Source organism: Ctenocephalides felis, unplaced genomic scaffold, assembly GCF_003426905.1.
Source record: "Ctenocephalides felis isolate EL2017-DRISC unplaced genomic scaffold, ASM342690v1 CF-g0.4_SCAFFOLD_01886, whole genome shotgun sequence".
In the NCBI taxonomy this organism is placed as follows: domain Eukaryota; kingdom Metazoa; phylum Arthropoda; class Insecta; order Siphonaptera; family Pulicidae; genus Ctenocephalides; species Ctenocephalides felis.
In genome coordinates, this window is record NW_020538040.1 from 87,423,168 (window position 1) to 87,445,845 (window position 22,678).

General features: G+C 29.1%; 1 protein-coding gene across 5 annotated transcripts in view; it reads left to right on the forward strand.

Annotated features, from left to right (window-relative positions):
• LOC113376950 (SH2 domain-containing protein 4A-like) overlaps positions 1-22,342 on the forward strand; it is a 136,989-nt gene extending 114,647 nt beyond the window's left edge. For 4 of the 5 annotated variants that reach the window (XM_026617081.1, XM_026617080.1, XM_026617078.1 and 1 more), the window contains 7 exons: positions 14,031-14,300; positions 16,191-16,484; positions 19,246-19,383; positions 19,641-19,815; positions 20,813-21,130; positions 21,566-21,763; positions 22,031-22,342. In XM_026617081.1, the coding sequence (XP_026472866.1) occupies positions 14,061-14,300; positions 16,191-16,484; positions 19,246-19,383; positions 19,641-19,815; positions 20,813-21,130; positions 21,566-21,763; positions 22,031-22,143 (1,476 nt within the window). In that variant the 5' untranslated portion in view covers positions 14,031-14,060 and the 3' untranslated portion in view covers positions 22,144-22,342. The remainder of the gene's footprint in view (positions 1-14,030; positions 14,301-16,190; positions 16,485-19,245; positions 19,384-19,640; positions 19,816-20,812; positions 21,131-21,565; positions 21,764-22,030) is intronic. The other variant, XM_026617082.1, reaches the window with a different exon arrangement.
• The last annotated feature ends 336 nt before the right edge of the window (positions 22,343-22,678 follow it).

Below are 22,678 nucleotides of genomic sequence, written 5' to 3' on the forward strand. Positions count from 1 at the left end.
TCCTGCTGATTTTCATTTCAGCGGAAGTTATTCGCATTTAAGAGAGTCGTTGTACATTGAGATTATATAGATATCTTCCACAATGAAAATACCGCTCATCGATAAAACATCGAATTGTTTTTCGTGTACTAAACGGTTCTATTTAATTCGCGTAAAATTAGCACTCATCATACAGAGTTGAGAAGAACCGGTATCTAAATTATTTTCATTTTTTTTTTCGACATTATTTTAATTACAATCTCACAATATTAATACCTTATGATAAACTTTAGAGCAGCAAACACTAATAATAAGGATTTTTATTACAGTATATGATAAATTTGGAGTAAAATATCATGCTGAATCTAGTAGTTACGGAGGTATGGATAAAATGCATAGACATCATACATATATGTATTATAAGGTCTATGACAAAATGATATAGTGTTTGGTTTCTTAATAATATTTATTTAGTTAGTTATATTATAATCAGTCTCAATCGTTCTTACTCATCTTATATTCATTCATTTGTTGACTATCAGTAAAATAGTCTTCTAATTAGGCAGAAATTATAATTACATGTTCTGTAAGAAAACTAATTACAAAAACCATTTTGCCCATATAGTACGGACCAAATGACATAGGATGAGGACATACTGAGATAAATATTTTTAAGAAGGCCGTTTATAAAAAAAGTCATTAGGTATTCATTCATTTAGACTGATATAATTACTATATGAAATAAAAAAAGGTATTCATTGGTATCCTAAAGGGAACAAATCATACGTCGTAACCAACCTTCCTCAGGCTCAGAATGTGATAAGAGGTCTTTTGCACTTAATGTAAGTCTCTACCTTTTACCGATAAATTCTTTGGTCTTTAGAAGTAATTGCAGCAGAAGTTGAAAGCCAATCGCAGTTGACAAATGTCATTTTTTTTCTTGTTTTCTATTGAACTACTCTATAATTAATATTACTTACGAAATAATACTATGTCATTTTATCCATAAGTATGACGTTTTGCCCAAAAGTGAACAAAAATGTATAAATAATAAAAATTTCATCAAACATCTGATTATTGTAATAAAATAGTTTGAAATCACTGGTACTGCCATAAGTTCATTAATTTCAATAGTTATAATTACAAATAACAATATGTAAGTCCCAAGTTTAAACTGATTACTGCGTCAGGATTTCGTCACGGCTTTCGTCATGGCTTTCGTCACGGCTTTCGTCACGTTATAGAGTCGCGGAAATGTTACTAAAATCAGCCACTTTTGAAATAAGGCTCTTGTGTCATTTTGTCCATATATTCTATTTTGTCCGTATTTCCCTTACCTACCTATTTTATATTGCCTGTTCCTCAATCCTACATACACATAAACGGCAATAATATCTTATTGAGAGACAAAGTTAAGTATTTGGGCTTAGTAATGGATAGAAAACTCAATTTTAGCAATCCTATCAAATGCAAAGTCAATCATGCTAATAGATTATTATATTTACTGTACCACTTACTAAAAATTAACATCAAATTTTTTGAAAAATGCAAACATAGTAACAACCCATCTATTACGGATGTTGGATCTATAACTCAAGATATGTTCTGGTATAACAAATACGACTTACCGACAGTCATACTTAATAAATAACACTATAAGCCGCCTCCAAAAATTAACAGTAATATGTTTTTTTGTGATTTTTTTCCATAATTTATTTAATTTATACAATCAATAATGTTTCAAATGTTATTTATCAATGAACTGTGTTAGTGTCATATGATAGGTATTCAAAATCCTATATACTCACTTTTTCTTATGAAAAATATTATGAAACAAATAAATTTTTTTAAACAAAAACAAACAAACCTATTTTATTATTAAATATAACGATTGCTGTATAAACAGTTTCTCGTTAGTATCTACGAATTGTCGATGCAACTCCATTAATATAAACTAATATCTTAAACCTTTGCACTCGGATGCCGCCGCTTCGGCGACGAAATACATATTAATTTTGCAATTCGCGAGTGGAAGGTCACCCAAATTTTCATATAAATCAAATTTCTATAATGATCATTTAACTAGTGGACAATTATTAGCCCTGAATGTCTCATATATTATTAATTAGTATGGATCCAGAGTTTTTTTGTTACCAATCCATTTTAATTGTTTTTGGGCAAATTTCACTGCGTCCCGTCGCATCATTGCTCGTCATGTCCTGTTTTGTGCGGACCCGAACGCCAGTAATTGGAGTAATTAATAATCGTTCTAATTAATTGCTAGCAATAAAAATGCATTCACAACTTCAATTAGAAACGATTCGTCCGACTCGAACGCAATGTTTTCTGGCCATTGATTCCGACGCGCCGCGAAAGCCGTCGATCTAACACGCTCACCGCACTTCCACTGATGAAAAACTAACTACCACACTTTGCCCGTTTACCAATGATGTCGAGATGTTATCATCTCGATGACACGGTAGAAATTAACTCATAAACCGATAATTTGTTTTAATTCTGAATCGATATCATATAAAGAACTAAGCAATCACAGCATTTGCATAGTTAAATAGAAGGTATGATTATCTATGTGGTGTTAATATTGAAATATTTAACGTAAGCTATTGAAATATGAATATTTTGTTGGAAATACATACTGTATATTTCTTGTTGTAACTATAGTTAAGGGCCAATTCTGCGGTAACATAGCCGATAACATTGCGTTGTTATGGCAAAGCTATTTAATCCTTTTTTCGTGGTACTGAAAACTGTGAAAATGCTATCTGTTTGCTCGATCAGGCGTTTAACACATAAAACCGTATATTCACATCACAAAATTTCTGTTATGATAACATTTTTATAGGTTTGTTTATATGTAAAATACGCCTGATCGCACAGCAAATAGATAACATTTTCGCAGTTTTAGTACCAAGAAAGGATTGAAGAGGGGTTGCCATAACAACGCTATGCTATCGGCTATATTATTGCAGAATTGGCCTCTTAATATAGTTTTGCGCTAAAAACAATATAACTTGGGTAAAAACATACATTTGGGTAAGTCAATGAATACTTTCAATTAGTACTGAAACCAATATTGCAACTAGTGAAAATATAAATTTATAAATTTATTTAAATCTAATCGCAATTCACTCTTGCTTAATGCACTCTTGCTGCCCTCGTAAGTGAACTTGCAATTCTTCCATAATTGTAAAAATTGTTTTAAGTCGTACAGAAAACAGCTTTTGGTAATCAAATTCTTGATTTATTTCCTGTACATTTTATGCTTTTTTAAATTATATTTTGCCAAGCTTTAAATACATTCTATTATTTTAATTAAGGAATGGCGAAATACTATAAATTTGTATTTGTCATACATTGATATTGATCAAGGTAAATAAATATTGAAGAACTTCCTGGAAACTATTTTTTTCAAACTTCCCCAAGGATAAATTTGTTTTCGCCCAAAAATCCGATTCGCTAATTTTATGTTTTCTCGACGTTTCAAGCTATTCTGAATCAAATAACACCAAATTTGGAAAAAGTATGCGTGTGTGTGTATGTATATGTGTGTATGTGTATGTATGTGAACAGATTTTTTACTTTAAATCGAAGTTTTCTCAAAAACGGCTGGACCGATTTAAAAAACTTAAAATCCATTTGATGTATCTCGATGAGGACTAGCGTTCATCAATTTTGCGCGACGATCATACAAGCCGTTTCTTTGTAAATAGGAGAATGTGAAAAATATTGGTCCACGTTTTAGCTCATAATTCTGAATCGATTTTAAAAAAGCAAGAACTGTTCGAAAGATATTGGTTGAAAATGATACTGATGATTCTTGTAATTATCTATTGAAAGAAAAAAACTTGCCGCTTTTTATGAAACTTTGGTTGGCGATAGATATCATGGTCGTCTAAACAACATATTTGACATATTAGTCAACAGATATTTGACAACCTAATATTAAAATTTCACGTACCTACGGCAAGTAGTCAAACATTATCAATTTATTAAAATTTAAAATAATAAGCTACAATTTTAGGGCATATAAGCACGTGTTTTTGCAATATAATTAATATAACTACAGATAATTTTTTAAATGTGTTTGAGAAAATTCTATTAGAAATCGAAATGTTTAGATTTAATTGAAAGCGAATATGAAAAGTAAATATCAACAAATATTTAACTAATTCCTCAGTAATAATTGCCTATAATGCGTTGAATAATAACCTTTTTTTTGTTTGCAAGACTATTGATATTTTTCATATGCATATAAGCATGTGATATAATTCTTTGAAAATTATAGTATGAAGATAAGAATAGTTTTATTCAATATTTAATTATTTTAATTGATTCCTATTAACCAGCATTTAAAACTTCATTTTTTCATAAATTATTCTATTTAATTGTAACACCTTATTATAAATATTTATTTATAATGCAAAAAAGTCGCGAGCCGGAGTTTAAAATTATTGCTGCCTTTCGCAGTGGGGGTCGAGGCAATTCATTTGAAAAATCAGGAAGTAAAGTATGTTAGTGCTTAAATTGCTGCTTTAATTCATGACATAAGGTTCTTTACAAGCAATTCATCATTTGTTTGATGTGAAAGTCATTAAACTAGCGTAGTACAAATTGGTCGGAATGTGTGCCGATCACGAACAATTTCGTGATACATTACGGTTGAACTTTTTCTGCTGTTGCGGACGGTGATTTCTTTTACATTTATAGGCACTAATTCGTTTTACAATATTTGTTATCAAATTGTATTGCTATTGTTCTTTCTAGAGTAATGTTTACATATATAATAGAATATTTCCTAGTTAAATTGTTTAGAACAATTTAGAATGATCATAGTAATAAAATATCGACGCTTATTTTCACCACATTGTTGGAAATATTGTTTACTTGTTTTATAAGCAGAATATCTTATAAATATTGTTTATAAGATTTTATTATGTTAATTAGAATAAATTGCTAGCGATCTCTACATTTGATTTATGTATCGACAGTATGACGGTTGGATTCTCAGCTTGTTGATTATAGTCGTGCAATTAAAATATATTTATAATTATTATTTATTATTGTTATCATTATTATTATTATTATTATTTATTCATTTATTTAAATTTATCCCTTTTTTAACTTCCTGTAGGGTAAGTTATAGTAATCGCAAAAAATCGAAAATGAAATTTTTTATACATCTTCACGTTTCAGAGGTTTCTGAACATTTTGGCATACCTTAAAAAAAGGAAGTATGTGTGTGTGCTTGTTTATGTGTGTGCGGATACAAAATTTTTGTCGACGATTTCGGGAACACCGATCAACCGATTTGAATAATTAAAAAAAAATTCACTTCATTTTGATAAGGAGACGTACTGATTAGCTTTTGGCAAAGGCAGGTCTAGCCGTTCCGAAGATACGGGGCCAAAAACGGTAACTTAGTTTTTAAGAGAACGGAGCGTCCGATTTTAATAATTCAAAAAAACATTTTACTTGTATTGACTAGATGAAGAACTGATTAATTTTTTGGGAAGGCAGGTCTAGCGGTTTCGTAAATCTAGTATAAAAAAGTAAAAAAATGCCATTTGTCGGTCAAAAGTGATCATTAGATATATGCACATCAAATTATCAGATACTTTATGGAGATTTTAATAATGTGTATCAATTTTGTTTACATTTCTATGGATTCCGTAACATCGTTTGTCCGTTAGACGGCGACGCGGCGCTTACGCGCTTCGATAATTCTTCTCTATGCAGCTAAAGCAGTGCGATTGCTTTGAAAAAATTCAAAATTTTCAAAATGTTTCAAAATAAAAAACATTTTTTTCGAATTTTTTTTTTTTAAATGTTTGATTTTTTTCAAAAAAGTTTGTTTTTTTTTTCAAAAAAGTTTGATTTTTTTCAAAAAATAAATTTTTTTCAAAGATTAGAAAAAAATAATCTTTTTTCTTTAAAAATAATTTTTGGTACGGGAAGTTCCAGCAATTTGCCTTAAGGCACGATGCCATAAACCACTAGTTTTATTTCTCTCTTCTTTATTTTGATTTTCATTACTCTCACTTTTAGCTTATACATTATTAAAACTAGTAATAAAAAAAAATTATGAGCGCTATTTCATTAAATTTATCAATTAGGACTTACACTTTTTAAATTATTATATATAATACTATTTAGGTTTAGTATTACTATTATATTTCACAGTTGAATTTTTGTTTAAACTGGAAACGTATTATCATAGATCAGAATGCGAATCTTTTCATTCAAAATATATTTCATTTAAAATATTTCATGAAAATATTTAATTAATTGCAAATGTTGAAAAATTGTAATAAAGATATCATTTGGTATATTTATTACGTTATTTTATTTGATCCTCAAAATTGCAGATGATTTAAAATTACTAATTATCCAAATAACTATTGAACCAAGAGCTAATGAACCTTTTGAATAACGGTGTTCCTGTGAAGCTAAAAAAAATTGTATTGGCGATTCTTAAAGTACTAACAATCAATTTCGATTAATTTTGACCACAATATCATTTTTAAACTTTTACATAATATAATTTACTTTAATTATTTATATAATTTATTTATTAGTTTTCAAGTTGCTCTTATTATTAGATTATTTCTTCGCTCCCGCCGTAGCATTTTGCTCTGGCCTGGTGAGGGCTTAGGCTGGACAGAACAGTCTGGAATTGCACATACCCTTTCAAAATCGCTTAGACAAACAAATATATAAAATTTTGCTTTATAGGACAAATTAATTTTTAAAATTAAAATTATAAAATTTATTTTAAGGCATATATGCATACATAAGGCATTTATAGACGTATATATATACGTCTTGCTCATAAAAGTAAACCTTTCGGGTCGTTGGCAGGTGATGGTGCAGGTTGAAATCGTCTGGCAAATAAATTAAATCGTATGAAAATTGGAAGCCTACATGGACAAGTTTAATTTTTGCGTTTCATAATTAACGCCTGGGCGACCATGATGGTGCAGGGCTGAAACCTATTAGGGTTTTCGTACTTAGCACGCTAGGGATCACTAGTACGAAAATGTTCAGCCTTACAGGAAAACCTTTATTCAAAAGGTTCACCAGCCATATATATCTTTTCGTTAACAAGTGAATTGGTTCTACATTTTGATCATATGCTGCCTCTTCATGGTACATTTTGTACAAGTTCCACCCGCATGAAAAATAACTTACATATAAGAAGCAAAGTAAGTTCTATTGAAACACTCTGAAATTTATAGACTTTTCACTTTGTATTACAGTAACGTATTTTTAAATTTCAAAGCATTTCTCTATATTTTTGCAAATGTCGGCCTCCTTCGTTTTATAGCTTTTACAAAATAAACAATTTAAGTCGAAATCATCAATTGTTTATCTTTCCTTTGTTTGAAATATTTTACGGATATAAAAGCCTAAAATAAAATTGCTTACGAGATTATTTTTATATTTTTATACTTTTATATACATACTAAATTTTATATGTGCGATAATCAAGTATTTGACCTTATTTAGCCTTCTCCTAAGATATGAATTCAAAACGCTTACATCATAGATCGGTTGCGCGCATTTACGATTGCACTTATTAGTTAATAGTAACAAAATCATATAATTTGACGTATATTGCCAGTTTTGCAATTTTCTTATCAAAGTTCATTAGTCTACTGGTTGTTATGTGACACGAGATAAGTATGACGAATATGTTTACACTTACTTGTAGACAAAAACCACGTGCTAGATTTAATTTATGTTTTAATGTCTGTTGTGCAATCTGAGTGCTGTAGAAAATACTCGACGGACTTATACACAGAAATAGTTCATATGAATAACTAGTGGTGTATGGCATAGTGCCTTAAGGCAAATTGCTAGAACTTGCCGTACCAAAAATTATTTTATTTTTAAAAGATTTCGGAACAGCTAGACCTGCCTTTGCCGAAAGCTCTTCAGCACGTCTCCACGTATTCAAATCGTTGGTATTCCCGAAATCGTCGACGAAAATTTGTATTCGCACACACACACAAGCATTCATTTTTTCTAAGGTATGCCCGAATTTCAGAAATCTCTTAAACGTAAAAATATATAAACAATTTTCATTTTTGCGATTACTATAACTTATCCTACTTATTAAAATATTGACTTGATGTAATATTGAATTAAGAGATGTTAAGAGAGGGAGAGTGTCGGATTAGTAATTGTGCGACGCAAGTATTTTGTTTTTGGATTGAGTTTCTAAATTCATTAATCTATAAAGGTATTCCCGATAATATTCGCGTTTACTGTTTTTTTGCTGCAAGTACCAAAAAGATCGAGCCAAGTAATATTAGCATAACGAGCTAAATGTATAAAATATGAGAAAAATGTAGATAACTGATGATTTGATCGAAATATGTGTTGATTTATTTTATTACGTTTATAGTAATTATTACAACATTCAACTTTTAGTTTTTTGATTATAGTTTGCTAAGTTATATGAAAATGAAACTGTTTCAACTCATTATTTACTTTTGAATTTAATTTACGATTGAATTTCACTAACTTATAAGATACATGTATAAGTAAATAATTAATTATTTGATATATTGTTTAGGTCAAATATTTTTTACTTTCCCCTCAAACATACATACAATATTTGTTGCAAAAATGTTTGAATAATGGCCATTCTTATATGATAATATTATTTATTACGAAATACAGTATCTCGATGTGGTCTGTTTAATAAAGAAAGTAAAAGCTTAGGAAGATACACACATACCTAACCAGTATTTATTAAGCGAAGTTCTTATCACTTATGTACTCAAATAAATACCATAAACAGCAATCAAATGCGCTAGATATTAATGAGTTCTATTTTCCAATGATGCAAAGTTTTAATTACACAGTAATGGATTATAAAACCATTTTATATTAAAGATAACAAAACGCTTTTGCATTATCACTTTTGTATTAATATTTTTTTAAACCATCCGCTACGAACGTCGCCTATTGGCATCCCCATGACGACCTGTATATTCGGCTTTCGCAATTAGACGACACCCAGTGTTCCAAGTTTTGCCTCAAAATTTATCACTCTGGTAATGAGTTAAATTATTAACAATTATTTTACTTATTACTGAGTTAAATTATTAACAATTATTTTATTATATCTTTTAGTGTTTTAGAAATGTGAATACATTTTTATCAAAAATGATTTAAATATCTTGAAATATATTGTTTTGCATGGTCCCTTTAATAGTACGGACGCTATTCTGTATAGCAGTGTCTCTCTTGCGGAAATAGCTGCGTAAAAGTCAATTCAACAACCTTTGTTCAATGAAATGTATAAAGTTTTAAAAAATTTAAGGTTTCTTTAAGAATTTCCTATTTTTCCATTGTCGGCATTTTTTATTTCAGTGGTTTAAGTGTCGTGAATGCAAATCTTATTACTTTTAATAGCTTTTATATTTTACTGTAAAAATGTCCAATAATAAAAATGCGCCTTTTGCATAATATTATCATGTCAAAATATGAAAACATGTTTGGTTGAAATCAAATTCATTATCATTCTTATTTGTTAGAATTAAATAACACAGATAAATTAATATATTTGAGAAGTTGTTTTTGGTGAAATATATCTATTATTGATATATTGATCGATCTAATACAAGCGATATCACCATTGTTTTTTGTACAAGATGTTTGCCAATAGTATTGTAAAATATTGCTACAGCTATCGAATCCACTGAGAGTGTTAGTATAATGTTTAAATGAATGGAAAAAGTGCTATTTATTACATCAAATAATGGGTAGTAAAGAAAAAGCAATTAAGGTGAAGAATAAACATCCATTGAATCTAAAAGAAAAGTTTTTATGTAGGTACTATTCGCTTTCGATGCGGTGCGAACATTAGAAAAAGTCTTGTTGTATACTATTTATATTTCCTAGAATCTTATGGTTAGACCTACGTCGCCGCAGAGAAAACTGGCTCATGTCATGCTAAGCACGTGCACAATCTATTTTATGAATTAATTATAACATATATTGCAATCATTTCATTTTTTGCATGTTTGTTTGTGATTATTCATTATGGAATAAACTGCAATGCTGAGTTTTGATTCATTCTATCAATTTTGTTGAAAACGTTTATCGTTAAAAACGCTTATAGACGCATAACAATTTTCTTGAACTTGATAGTATTGAATTATTTGTTTGGTTGATGCTTTATTTTACTAGATATGCATAAATATGCACATCCACGATTTATACTCTATTTGCAACATTAATTTTAGGCATGGTATGTGATTTATTGGTTTCCACGGTGGTTGTGTGGTAAGAACTTTGGCGTTTCAACCCTAGGGCGGATTTAGTGTATCCAATTTATTTTTTCTATTTTGATATCAAGCAGTAGTGATATCCTTTTCCACTCAAAATAGTAAGTAAAAGTAGCTCTTTTTTGACTTTACTGCATTGGATTGATAATGTATCATCAGTATTATCGTTGAGATGCATTTGTAATTAAGAACTATCAGCACAACAGCCCATGGCATCTTTAAGTTCTGATTGCTGTTCAAAATAAAAAAGTAATGCGCGGTATGTAATTTAATTGTCATAGAATAAACAAGCTTAGAAATTAAATACAAATTAGTGGTGCATGGCGTCGTGTCATCAAATTGCTGCAACTTCCCGTACCGAAAATTAAGGTTTTTAAAAAATATTCTATTTTTCTTGAAAACTTTGAAGAAATGAGATATTTGAGAATTATATAATTTTTGGAATAAAACTAACTTTTTTGAAAAATTTGTTCTTTTTATATTTTAAAATATTTTGGATTTTTTTAAAGCAAGATTCTCTGAAACCGCTGGACCTGCCATCTCAAATAATTTAATCAGTTTTTTATTTTGTTAATACAAATAAAATGTTTTTGGCTAAAAGCATGTTTCTTTGTCAATACGAATCGAATGAATTATTCAACTTGGTTGATGCGTGTGCACGAAATTGTCGACAAAAATTTATATCCGAATATGCACACACACACATACACACATACATACATTTTTTCTAATAGATGCCAAAATATTCAGAAGTTTTTGAAACGTAAAATTATATAAACACTTTTATTTTTAATTTTTTTTGCGGTTACTATAATTTATCTGGAAAGTTGATAAATTAATTTTTAACAATTTTAAAAATGAATGTATATTATATTAGTAATCAAAATTCATGATATTCTTTTCACTTATGCATCTTGTATATAGCTTTGTTAATTAGTTATGTTATAGCTTTGGTCATGGATGAAAAATATTTATTATATTTATTGTATCACATTGGCTTATTAATTTTAAACGCAATGAAGCTGTTATATCTGTCTTGTGTTATTTTTTTTAATTATCATTTTCAAATAGAGAAAATAATTGAAGTTTTTAATAATTTTCTGTTTAATGATTCGTTCCCCTGGTGCAGACAATATTGCATGCATTTAGCTTTAGATTGTCGATTGTGAAGTAGGAATTGTAACTTTAAAAATCTTTAAAACCGGCTTGCGAATATCTTGTTGTGTAGGTACGTGCGCTTCAAATAAAGTGACAGAGTGCTACTGCTCCAGTTCTTGTTTTGAACATTATCGGGCTCTACCTAATTGTGATACTTACTAAACATTGTCCACGATATTCACAATGAATTATCTAAAAATTATCAAATTATCAAATTATTCATTTTTATTGTTGTATATAAAAATTTTCAAATAGAAATTACTTACTGATTTAATTTCTTATAATAATTGATAAAAATAAATTTAAAATGACGCAAGCATCTTTAGAATTCACAAGGGAAGTGACTGAAGTTGATTGATTTATTATAGTAATTTATTTTAATCAATTAAGACAGAAACAATCTTTTAATACAACTGATAAAACAGTGAAGTGAATATACAAAAGTATAGAGAATATACAAAAGTATTCTATAAATTTAATGTAAAACTTGTGGTGCTTGGCATCGTGCCTTAAGGCAAATTGCTGGAACTATCGAAAATCAAAATTTTTAAAAAAAATTATTTTTTTTGAAAACTTTGAAGAAATAAGATTTTTAAGAATTATTAAATTTTTCAAAACTATTCAAAGTATTTTGAAAAATTTTGATTTTTTTTATATTTTGAATATTTTTGAATATAGAAGAAAGAATATTTGAGAAGAAATATCGAGCGCCGCGCCGCAGTTCAACGGATAAACATTGGTACGGAACCCATAGAAATGTAAACAAAATTTACACTTATTATTAAAATCTCTATAAAATATTTGTAAAATATTTTTTCGGCAAATGTTTTTTTTTACTTTTTTCACCTGTTCCTCGAAACCGCTAGGCCCGCTTTTCTAAAAATGTAATCAGTTCTTTATTTATCAAAACAAGTAAAACGATTTTTGAATTATTGAAATCGAACGCTTCGTTCTCTCAATAACTGATTTTTCATTTTTGGTACTTTTTGCCCCGTATCTTCGAAACGGCTGGACTTGTCTCGGCCAAAAACTAATCAACACGTTTTCTCATTAAAAGGTATCGAATGTTTTTTGAATCATTCAATATGTGTGTTTTCGAAATCGCGTCGACGAAAATTTATATCCGTACACGTATACAAACACACACATATACATCTATATTTCTAACAATGAGCTATTCTAAAATGTTCAGAAACCTTTGAAACAAAAGCTATATAAAAACTTCCATTTTAGATTTTTTGCGATTACTATAACTTACCCTACGAGAAAAATAAACAAAATAAAAAAGTATTCTATAAATAAAATATAATATAAAATAATTCAAACTAAAGAAAATAATAAAAATGATATAAAAAAACAAAGGTAAAAATTGTTTGCAAGTATTGTGCTTAAATATATATATATATATATATATATATATATATATATATATATATATAGATATTATAATATTGAATTCACTATTTTAGCAAAACAAAATGAAGGTTTGATTTTAAACAAATGTGATTTGACATCTCAAAATTTTAAGTAAATTATCAAAAAAAAAAATTGTAAAATTTTAAAAAATATTTAGTGTAAGTGGTGACATAATGGTATTTTATATTCGATTTTATGATATATTTTAAAATATATTATTTACATTAATGTCCAAAGTATCGTAGACCTTCCGCATTAATATCATCTCCTGACATTTAAATCTTTCCGAACGTAGATGACCCTGATACTCAATAAAGTGAATTTTGACAAGCGAGGACGCCGAATGTCGCGACAACAATACATCTCGAATTATCGAAAATTACTATTTATACTTTTTCAATATCTATGATTCAATAAAACTGAATACTATTAAAGTTCTTTTCCAAGAATAATAAATATAACTTTTTATTCTATGATATAAAACACTTTTATTCAACACGACCATCCGCAAATATTAGTTATTAAATTCCATCTATTCTTTGTCAATTGAATAAGTCATTGACATTTATTAAAGATCATGGTTTGATGGAATTTGGGTTTGAAAATCATTTTTCTTCTAAACTGCTGAAGATATAAAAAGAAAGATATAATGGAGAAAGAGTTTTATATCTTATTGATTTTTCAAAGCCTTCGATAGTATCACTTATGAAATTAACAAATTCAAAGGACGTATGCTGTATAGTTCTAAAAGGACTCACTCTGTCAATTTGGGCGATTGTATATAACAAACTACATATTAATTTTGATTTATTATCTTATCTTACTTGAATAAACCATGTGCTGTTGTTATAAAAGTGGAGCAAGTATTGAGATTTATTGTCTAATTATACTCTTCTTGAGTTTTCGTTTGTTTCTGAAATTTGTCAGTTGCATAAAAGCTAAGAACTGGACAATCATGTTCACTCATTACTTACATCTGAATTATTTAAAAACTATTTTTTGTTGAATCCTTATACCGGTTATAGTTAATTAAAATTGTTTTTTTTCTTCATAAATTTATTATTATGCTTAAGGACGTTTTTGGAATATTAGCGTGTATTTTTAATATTGAAACAATATCTTATATATTTTTAGCAATTATTTGTATATTGTTTACAGCACCAGTAAAAATACAAAACACCAATAAAGATGTTGCAGCAGATATTACGTGATATGCACGTAGATCCGGAGATCTTAGCGGAGCTCGATGACACCCAGAAGCAGACACTCTTCTGTCGAATGCGCGAGGAGCAAGTCAGGCGCTGGCGGATCCGCGAGGAACAGGAAGCAAAATTATGGGCTTGTGGAGGTGCATTGAAAAAGGAACGAAAGCCAAGCAAACGTGGAAAGAACGTTAGTTTTTTAAAAGGCGAAGATGGCGAACCTTGGGTAAATATATTTTTTGACTTTTTTATTCAATGTGGTATGTATATATACAACATGAATAAAAAGTAAAATTATAAACTATGAATATGTTGTTACGGACATCATCTATAGATGTATAAAATGGGTTTTTAAAGAAAAGCTAATGATCATGTTATCATATTTCGGTGGAGAAAAGATCTGCACTAATTGGAAATAAGTTAAGCAAGTTTTATTGAGATATATGACTAGATTAGTAAATTTTAACAACAATGTTGACTTTCGCACCGTGGTACAATCAATCTTAAATCTGATAGAAAGGTTTATATAATGACATTTAACACACGGCTTGTGCTCATATAAAATTATACAAAGTACGTCGCAAATTATTTTTAATACTTTATTAACGCTTTGGCTATAAGAGTCGCCTATAGACGACAACCAATGTGACAAATCTTGCTTTTATATTTATTACTCTGAGTTAAATTTGTGGGAATTGTAATTTGTTATTGTAATTCTTAATTCTTCAGAAACGTTATTTTCAATGTTTAAATACATTTTTATTGATAATGATCAAAAACTCTTAAAAATTAAATTTTATTCATCCAGCTACTGGATTAAATTAAATTCAACCCTTTCCACTTGCGAATTCCGAGTTTTATATGAATTTTGCCGACAGAGCGGGGCATTCGAGTGGAAAGGATTAGCACTCTACGCACATTTTTTCATTATTACTTATTACATATATCCATGCCAATTGTCATTAATATGGATAAAGTGTATAAGTTATACGGTATAATCTGAAAGATACTTTTTTGCGTATTGATCTATTTGTTAAACAACAGCTCATGTTTATTACAATTTTTACTGCCCTTATATATACGTTTAAGATAAGCCTACCGCAACATACCGAATACCGAATATTCGGCATGCCCCAGAGACCGAATACCGAATATTTGGCAACTATTCGGCAGATTTTCAGGGCCTAATCTCGTTCATTTTAATGTAATTACTATTTGCAGTTTTTATATTACATGTTTATTCAAGTTATTGTTCAACTAAATCAGTAGGAAGCTTTATTAAAAGCAGCAAGAAGAGATTTCGTCCGCATATCTCTTATACGTAGGGAAAATTTATATTTATAAGGATCGATTTTGTAGTAGGTGGCTAAATGCTCAAGTTAGCAAGGCCAATAAATAAAAAAAAATTAAAAAAGAGATGGATTTTATTGAATTCACAGTTTTATGGATCAATTCTGCCGTAAAATTGATAGACTAATGTTATGGCAAGACTATGTTATGTTCGAGTTTTCATACAAAATGCTACTAAATACTGCCAAAGTGTCATGTATTTGCTGTGCGATCAGGCGTTCCACACATAAAATGCAACTTCACTTATGATAACATCGTTTTTTGGTATTTGTGCGTTTTCTAGGTTTTCTATCTAAAACGCATGGCTGCACTGCAACCTCATAGGATTTTGACAGTTTTTAGTACCTTTTCATATGAAAACAGCTACATAACATAGCCTTGCCATAACATTGATCTACTTTACGGCAGAATCGGCTCCTTAAATATTCAAAATAAAATAAATCTGCATTTTTCTAAATACTGTCAAAGTGTCATGGATTTGCTGTGCGATCAGGCGTTTCACACATAAAATGCAACTTTACTCATATGTTATCAAGCCATATCTCAAAGATCTAGTTATGATAACATCCTTTTTTGGTATTTGTGCGTTTTCTATCTGAAACGCATGGCTGCACTGCAACCTCATAGGATTTTGACAGTTTTTAGTACCACTTTATATGAAAACTGCTACATAACATAGCCCTGCCATAACATTGATCTATTTTACGGCAGAATCTAGGCTCCTTAAATATTCAAAATAAAATAAATCTGCATTTTTCATCTTTAGGTTTGGGTGATGGGAGAACATCCAAATGACCCGAGCATCGAAGAAATCTTGGAAGCGGAGGCTCGCGAAACTGCACGCCGGCAAGCGGAGCAGGAAGCGCAACAGTTACGCCACACCGTTGAAGCCGAACTCGGCGAGCTGCTTATGCGATGCGATTTAGCTGCGGAACAAAGCAAGGCGAAGGAATCATTGAATCCGGAGAGAATAGAAGATTCGATGGAGATTTATTGTTCGGTTGATGAGCTCAGAGCCAAAGCGCCTCCTCAAAAGATCTCCGCCGTAGAACAGAAACAAGTATGTACTATTGATATAAGTTAATCTGATTAACTGAACGTTTCATGCGAAAATAATTGTTAAAAAATATCTTGCTCATATGAGCGTATAATAAATATTTGATAAGTTCCTTATTAACTTCCTTGCCCGTAGGGCAAGTTATAGTAATCGCAAAAAATCGATAATGAATTTTTTTATATATCTTTGCGTTTCAAAGGTTTCTGAATATTTTGGCATACCTTCGAAAAAATGGATGTATGTGTGTATGTGTGTGTGTGTATGTTTGTGTGTGTGTGTGTGTGCTGATACAAATTTTCGTCGACTATTTCGGGAACACCGATCAACCGATTTGAATAATTCGAAAAACACTTGATTCGTATTAAGGAGATGTGCTGATTAGTTTATGGCGAAGGCAGGTCTAGCCGTTCCGAAGATACGGGGCAAAAAGTGCCAAAAATGGTAACTCAGTTTTTAAGAGAACGGAGCGTCCGATATTAATAATTCAAAAAACATTTTACTTGTATTGACAAGATGAAGAATTGATCAGATTTTCATGAAGACAGGTCTAGCGGTTTTGGAGATCTAATGAAAAAAGTAAAAAAAATGCCATTTGGCGGTCAAAAATGATCATAAGACATATGCACATCAAATTATCAGATATTTTACAGAGATTTTAACAATAAGTATAAAATTTATTTACATTTTTATGGGTTCCGTACCAATGCTTATCCGTTAGACGGCGGCATTGCACTTACGCGCTTTGACATTTCGTCTCTATGCAGTTCAAGCAGTACGATTGCTTTGAAAAAAAGTTCAGAATTTCCAAAATATGTCAAAATGAAGAAAACATTTTTTTTTTCAAAACAATTTTTTGTTTTCAAAAAAAAATTTTTTTTTAAAAAAAAAGTAATTTTTTGTCAAATTTCTAGTTTCTAAAGAATCTAATTTTTTAGAAGTAATTTTTTTTTCAAAAATGTTAATCGTTTTTAAAAAAATAATAATTTTTGGTACGGGAAGTTCCTGCAATTTGCCTTAAGGCACGATGCTATGCGCTCCACTAGTTAAATTAAATTTTAATATATATATATATATATATATATATATATATATATATATTTTGTAGAGTTTCGAACAAGAATCCAAAAATAATACAAAATAAAAAACAAGAAAAGTTTTTAAAAAACAATTTCTTTATTTAATTATTTGTTTATTGTCAACGTTTCGGAACTAGGTACGTTCCATCTTCAGGACATCTGTCAAGAAACATGATCTTGATGAGATTTAAGTAAACAATATGTTTAAGAATAGAAAATAGATTTTTCTTAAATAATAAATTAATTGTAACAAGTAATAATGTACAGAAATATGATAATATGATCAAAAAGAAAATGATAAAAATAAATGAGTGGATTATCAGAACAGGATATTAAAAATGATAGAAATTTTTTGAAAGTTATGGAAAATTTTTTTAAGAAAGGCTTAATGATAAAATTGAATTAATTACCTGTATGTTTGAATATACGTTAGCACTTTTTCACTAAACAAGAATTTTTGACAAAAAATGAATTTGTGAGTTATTTTTCCGCCGAATAGTTAACTTTTGTAAATCAAAATTACTAAAAGTGTTGTCAACTATTCGGCGGAAAAATAACTCACAAATTCATTTTTTGTCAAAAATTCTTGTTTAGTGAAAAAGTGCTAACGTATATTCAAACATACAGGTAATTAATTCAATTTTATCATTAAGCCTTTCTTAAAAAAATTTTCCATAACTTTCAAAAAATTTCTATCATTTTTAATATCCTGTTCTGATAATCCACTCATTTATTTTTATCATTTTCTTTTTGATCATATTATCATATTTCTGTACATTATTACTTGTTACAATTAATTTATTATTTAAGAAAAATCTATTTTCTATTCTTAAACATATTGTTTGCTTAAATCTCATCAAGATCATGTTTCTTGACAGATGTCCTGAAGATGGAACGTACCTAGTTCCGAAACGTTGACAATAAACAAATAATTAAATAAAGAAATTGTTTTTTAAAAACTTTTCTTGTTTATTATTTTGTATTATTTTTGGATTCTTGTTCGAAACTCTACAAAATATACACAAATCCAAGACTCTACCATTCAATATATATATACGTACACCTAAGTCTGTTTTTACACGGTCTTTTTGTACACGGTTTTGATATAACACGGTTTGAAAATTGAATATTTTTAATTTTTTTACACGATTTTATTCCATTTAGCACGATTTGAAATTTTATGTACTTAAATTTTTTTTGTCAAATTTAATTTTTGCGAAGTATGTTCATATCACAAAAAAGTATTTATGAAAGAAAAAAGTCTGAAACCATCGATAGTATCGTTAGTTTGCGAACACTAGCATAAAGATTTAAGTGAATTCCCCTTTAGCGTGTACATACAATTTTTACTGGTCAATGCAAATGTGAATAGCACTAATTTAGGGGAATTAGGTATTATTAAAATAAACATGAATTCTTGTTCTTGAAAATTCTTGTTTTTCACTAATTTTAATAGGTTTTAGAGACTAGGACAAATCACCCATTTTTGTATAAGATCAATGTCTTTTTTTACACGGCTTCTTCTGGAACCAATCTCCGTGTAAAAACAGACTTAGGTGTATATATATATATATATATATATATATATATATATATATATATATAAGCTATGTAATCTAATATAATAGAAAAAATCGCCTTAAATATTTTCTTTTTATGGATAATTTACATTCATTGAATTTTCTCAGGTTGAAATGAATAACCGTTATAATTGGATTCAATCAAATAATATTAATAACGGACAAATTAATAACACGCCACCTAAAAACAATGTCAAGAGTGGAAACTTTGCATTTCATAGTGACAGCAAGATAGATGTTTTACAGGTAAGACTATCAATTTATATCAAGTAGCTTTCGCTACTCTTTGTCTAAAAAGATAAACTTGTAAATTTAAAAATTATTTTTTCATTGGAAATTCTATTTAAGCAGCTATTTTAAGCATGTTGTTTAAAACACAACCTTATTTTTATCGAACTGCGTTTAATATCTTGTTAGCTTAAAAACTGATTTTATCCCTGTTACAAAGTATATATTATGGATAGTTCCAGTTTAATCACTTTGTTTTTTTTATAAAAATATAGGAACTGACGCTAAATAAGCCTCATAGGGTGGCGCAGCGTGTGGCGATGTGGGAACGCAGAGTAATAGGCGAACGAACTTCTGAAATTTTCAAAAATCTCCAAAAGAAACAAGCCGAAACCGCTAAGGAAGCTGAAGAAGCCGCACAAAGACAAGAACAACTTTGGCGGGAACAAGGTTAATTTATTAATACAATATTATTTTGTATATACAATGGAAACTACAATGCATAAATTTATAGTATATTACAAATTATGTGAATTTTTTCATCTGTGAATTTTTTAACAGATAAGAAAAGTATTGATATTGTTTAAACATTCGATAAAATTTTAACCCATTTGAGATGGCGATTTTTTTTTATATTGTTTGTTTTACATTGTGTATTTGTTTATATTGTTAATTTTTAATAAAAAAAACTGGATCACTACAGAAATCATCCAATTCGTAAGCAAAACATAAGATGATTTCACACCGTGTGTGCAACTCGCTCCTCAGAAAACTTTTATTTCAAGGAGCGGATTGAATACTTCATTAAAATTGTTAAACATTTGTTTTAAAAATAATTAGATAATATAAAATCGTTATGTTGCTTTCAATAATAAATAACAGAATATAATGCGAAGAAATTTTTCAAGAAATAGTAAAAAGTTAAAAAAATAATGAAGAAAATAATATAAACAAGAAATAATTTTTTAAAAAAATGTCTAAAGGAATTAAAGTAATGGAACTCAGTAATGAAAAAGAAAATACAATTTGTAAATACATTTTTAGGAAACAGCACACTGGTCTTAAAATAATTATTAGTGGATTTCAAAATTCCAAACTAAATGTTTTGTTTTGTTTTGGTACGAATTAACCCCAATGCCAAATTTTGTTTTTCTTTACCTATCACCTATTATTTTTGTTGTTCTTTATTTAATGATACTATTAATTCAAAAAAAATCTTATCTCGACGACTATATCACTCAGAATAACTGATAATTGTTCATTATTATTATTGCACATACGGTGTACAACTGGTCTTATAGCCTCGGAAAGCAATTGCACACACGGTGTGCAATCGGTCTCGAATGGGTTAATGAAAAGTATGGTGTCGATTTGTTGATTTTATTGTATGTATAAAGATCTGAATAATATGATCTCGGCATTAGTTCTCATATCAATATACTTACAGAACGTAAAGCAAAAGAAGCAGAAACTCAGATTCGCGAAATAGCGAGGCGCGCTCGTGAGCAACACCGGCGCTCGGCGACTACAATACCTCAGCAACAACATGGCGGTAATACTATAGGCACCACTGCCAGTAATACTACTACAGGCATAATTGGCAATTCAGGTCCTAGTTCGAGTACCAGCAGTCCCCCTGGCAGTCTCGAAGCAGGCATGCCACGACCGCCGAGTGCCCGCGCTGTTCTGGACTGGTACCGCGAAACAGAAGTGCGACGCAATGCGGGCATCGAGCGTGATGGAAGGGTGTCGTCGTGGTTTCACGGTATTTCTTTCTAAGATGTTTATTTTTTATGTTTGATTTTTTATTTTTAGAATAAAATTGCTACAAAATTCAAAACACACTAAGACGTTATTTTGCATTCGTATTCTTCAAAAGTTAAATAATTTACTACTAAAAACATCATTATTTATTTATATCACATTAAGAATGTGGCATGTGTTTATTGATAATAAATAAATGAATTGATAATATATTTATTTTGCGCAAAAATTCATCAGTGTTTCATAAACAAATATGGCACATTGAAATAAACATATACGTATTGCTAGAAATTTCATAACACAGGTACATAACATGTTTTAAAATTTTTGTGATTTCAATACTATTGAAAAGATGGTTGTATATATTTCCGTGGATAGGTAAATTATTGATCAATGCTTTTGTCCGACGATTTATTTATAAATTTAATTTATTCAGGTTTGATAACACGACAAGAAGCGGAACAGGCCTTGAATGTTGAGAAAATGGGGACATTCCTGGTGCGGCTCTCTGAACGTATTTGGGGATATGCAATTAGCTACAAAGCTGAAGATAGGATTAAGCATTATTTAGTAGACGCCTCTAATGGCCATTACCAGTTCCTGGGAGATAATCAGTTATCTCATAAAACTCTTGGTAAGTAAAAAAATTTGTTTATTTTTTCATTTATCAATGATTTTTTCCACAGTAATCTTTCATACAATATCTGGTTCGAATTATTACGGTTTTATTTACATGTATTAATGAAATATTTATATTTATTTAAATTAAAGAATTCAAAAGGTGTTGTTAATGTTATGAATATCAATGTTGATGTGTTATAACATTTTGACATTAATTTATTTGATAAGCATGAGAAACTTCAATATATTGAGTCTTACAGCAATGAATTGACTGTTTCAGGTGATTTAGTTTCTCATCATGCCAGCGAACCGATCACAATGATTGGTGGTGAGCTGTTGAAACGTCCATGTCCTCTTCCACGAAAGATATTACCTAAAATTGCTAGTTCATAATATAACTAACGCATTGTGTTATATATATGACTGATATGACTGTGACACCCGATCAAAATGTATTTATATAATACATTTAGGAATATAAATGCCTTTTATTTCCTTTTATCTACATAGTCGACTCTATTTTAGTTAGATGTTTTAAATAAATCATTATGACTGTGAATAATTAAAATTTAGAAATGTGTAGGTAGTCCAAGATAATGTGAGGAAGAATTTGTTACAAAGGTCATTTTGCTGAATGATCTCAATTGTTTGGATGCATGTGTTAATATATTATTACTGAGTTATTGTTTTATAGTTATAATATTACCAGTTTTTATTATTTTTTATGGATTTTAAATTCTCAATATAAATATTATTTTCTCATATATCTTATATATTAATTATACTATTTACATACTAATCCAGATTATTAATTAAAGATAAATCTATAATATATTAAGATTTCAGTTAGAATTATAATACCAAATTTCTCATCAAATATTTTATAATAAATATTAAATGTTGAAATTGTAATTATTATATGTAATTA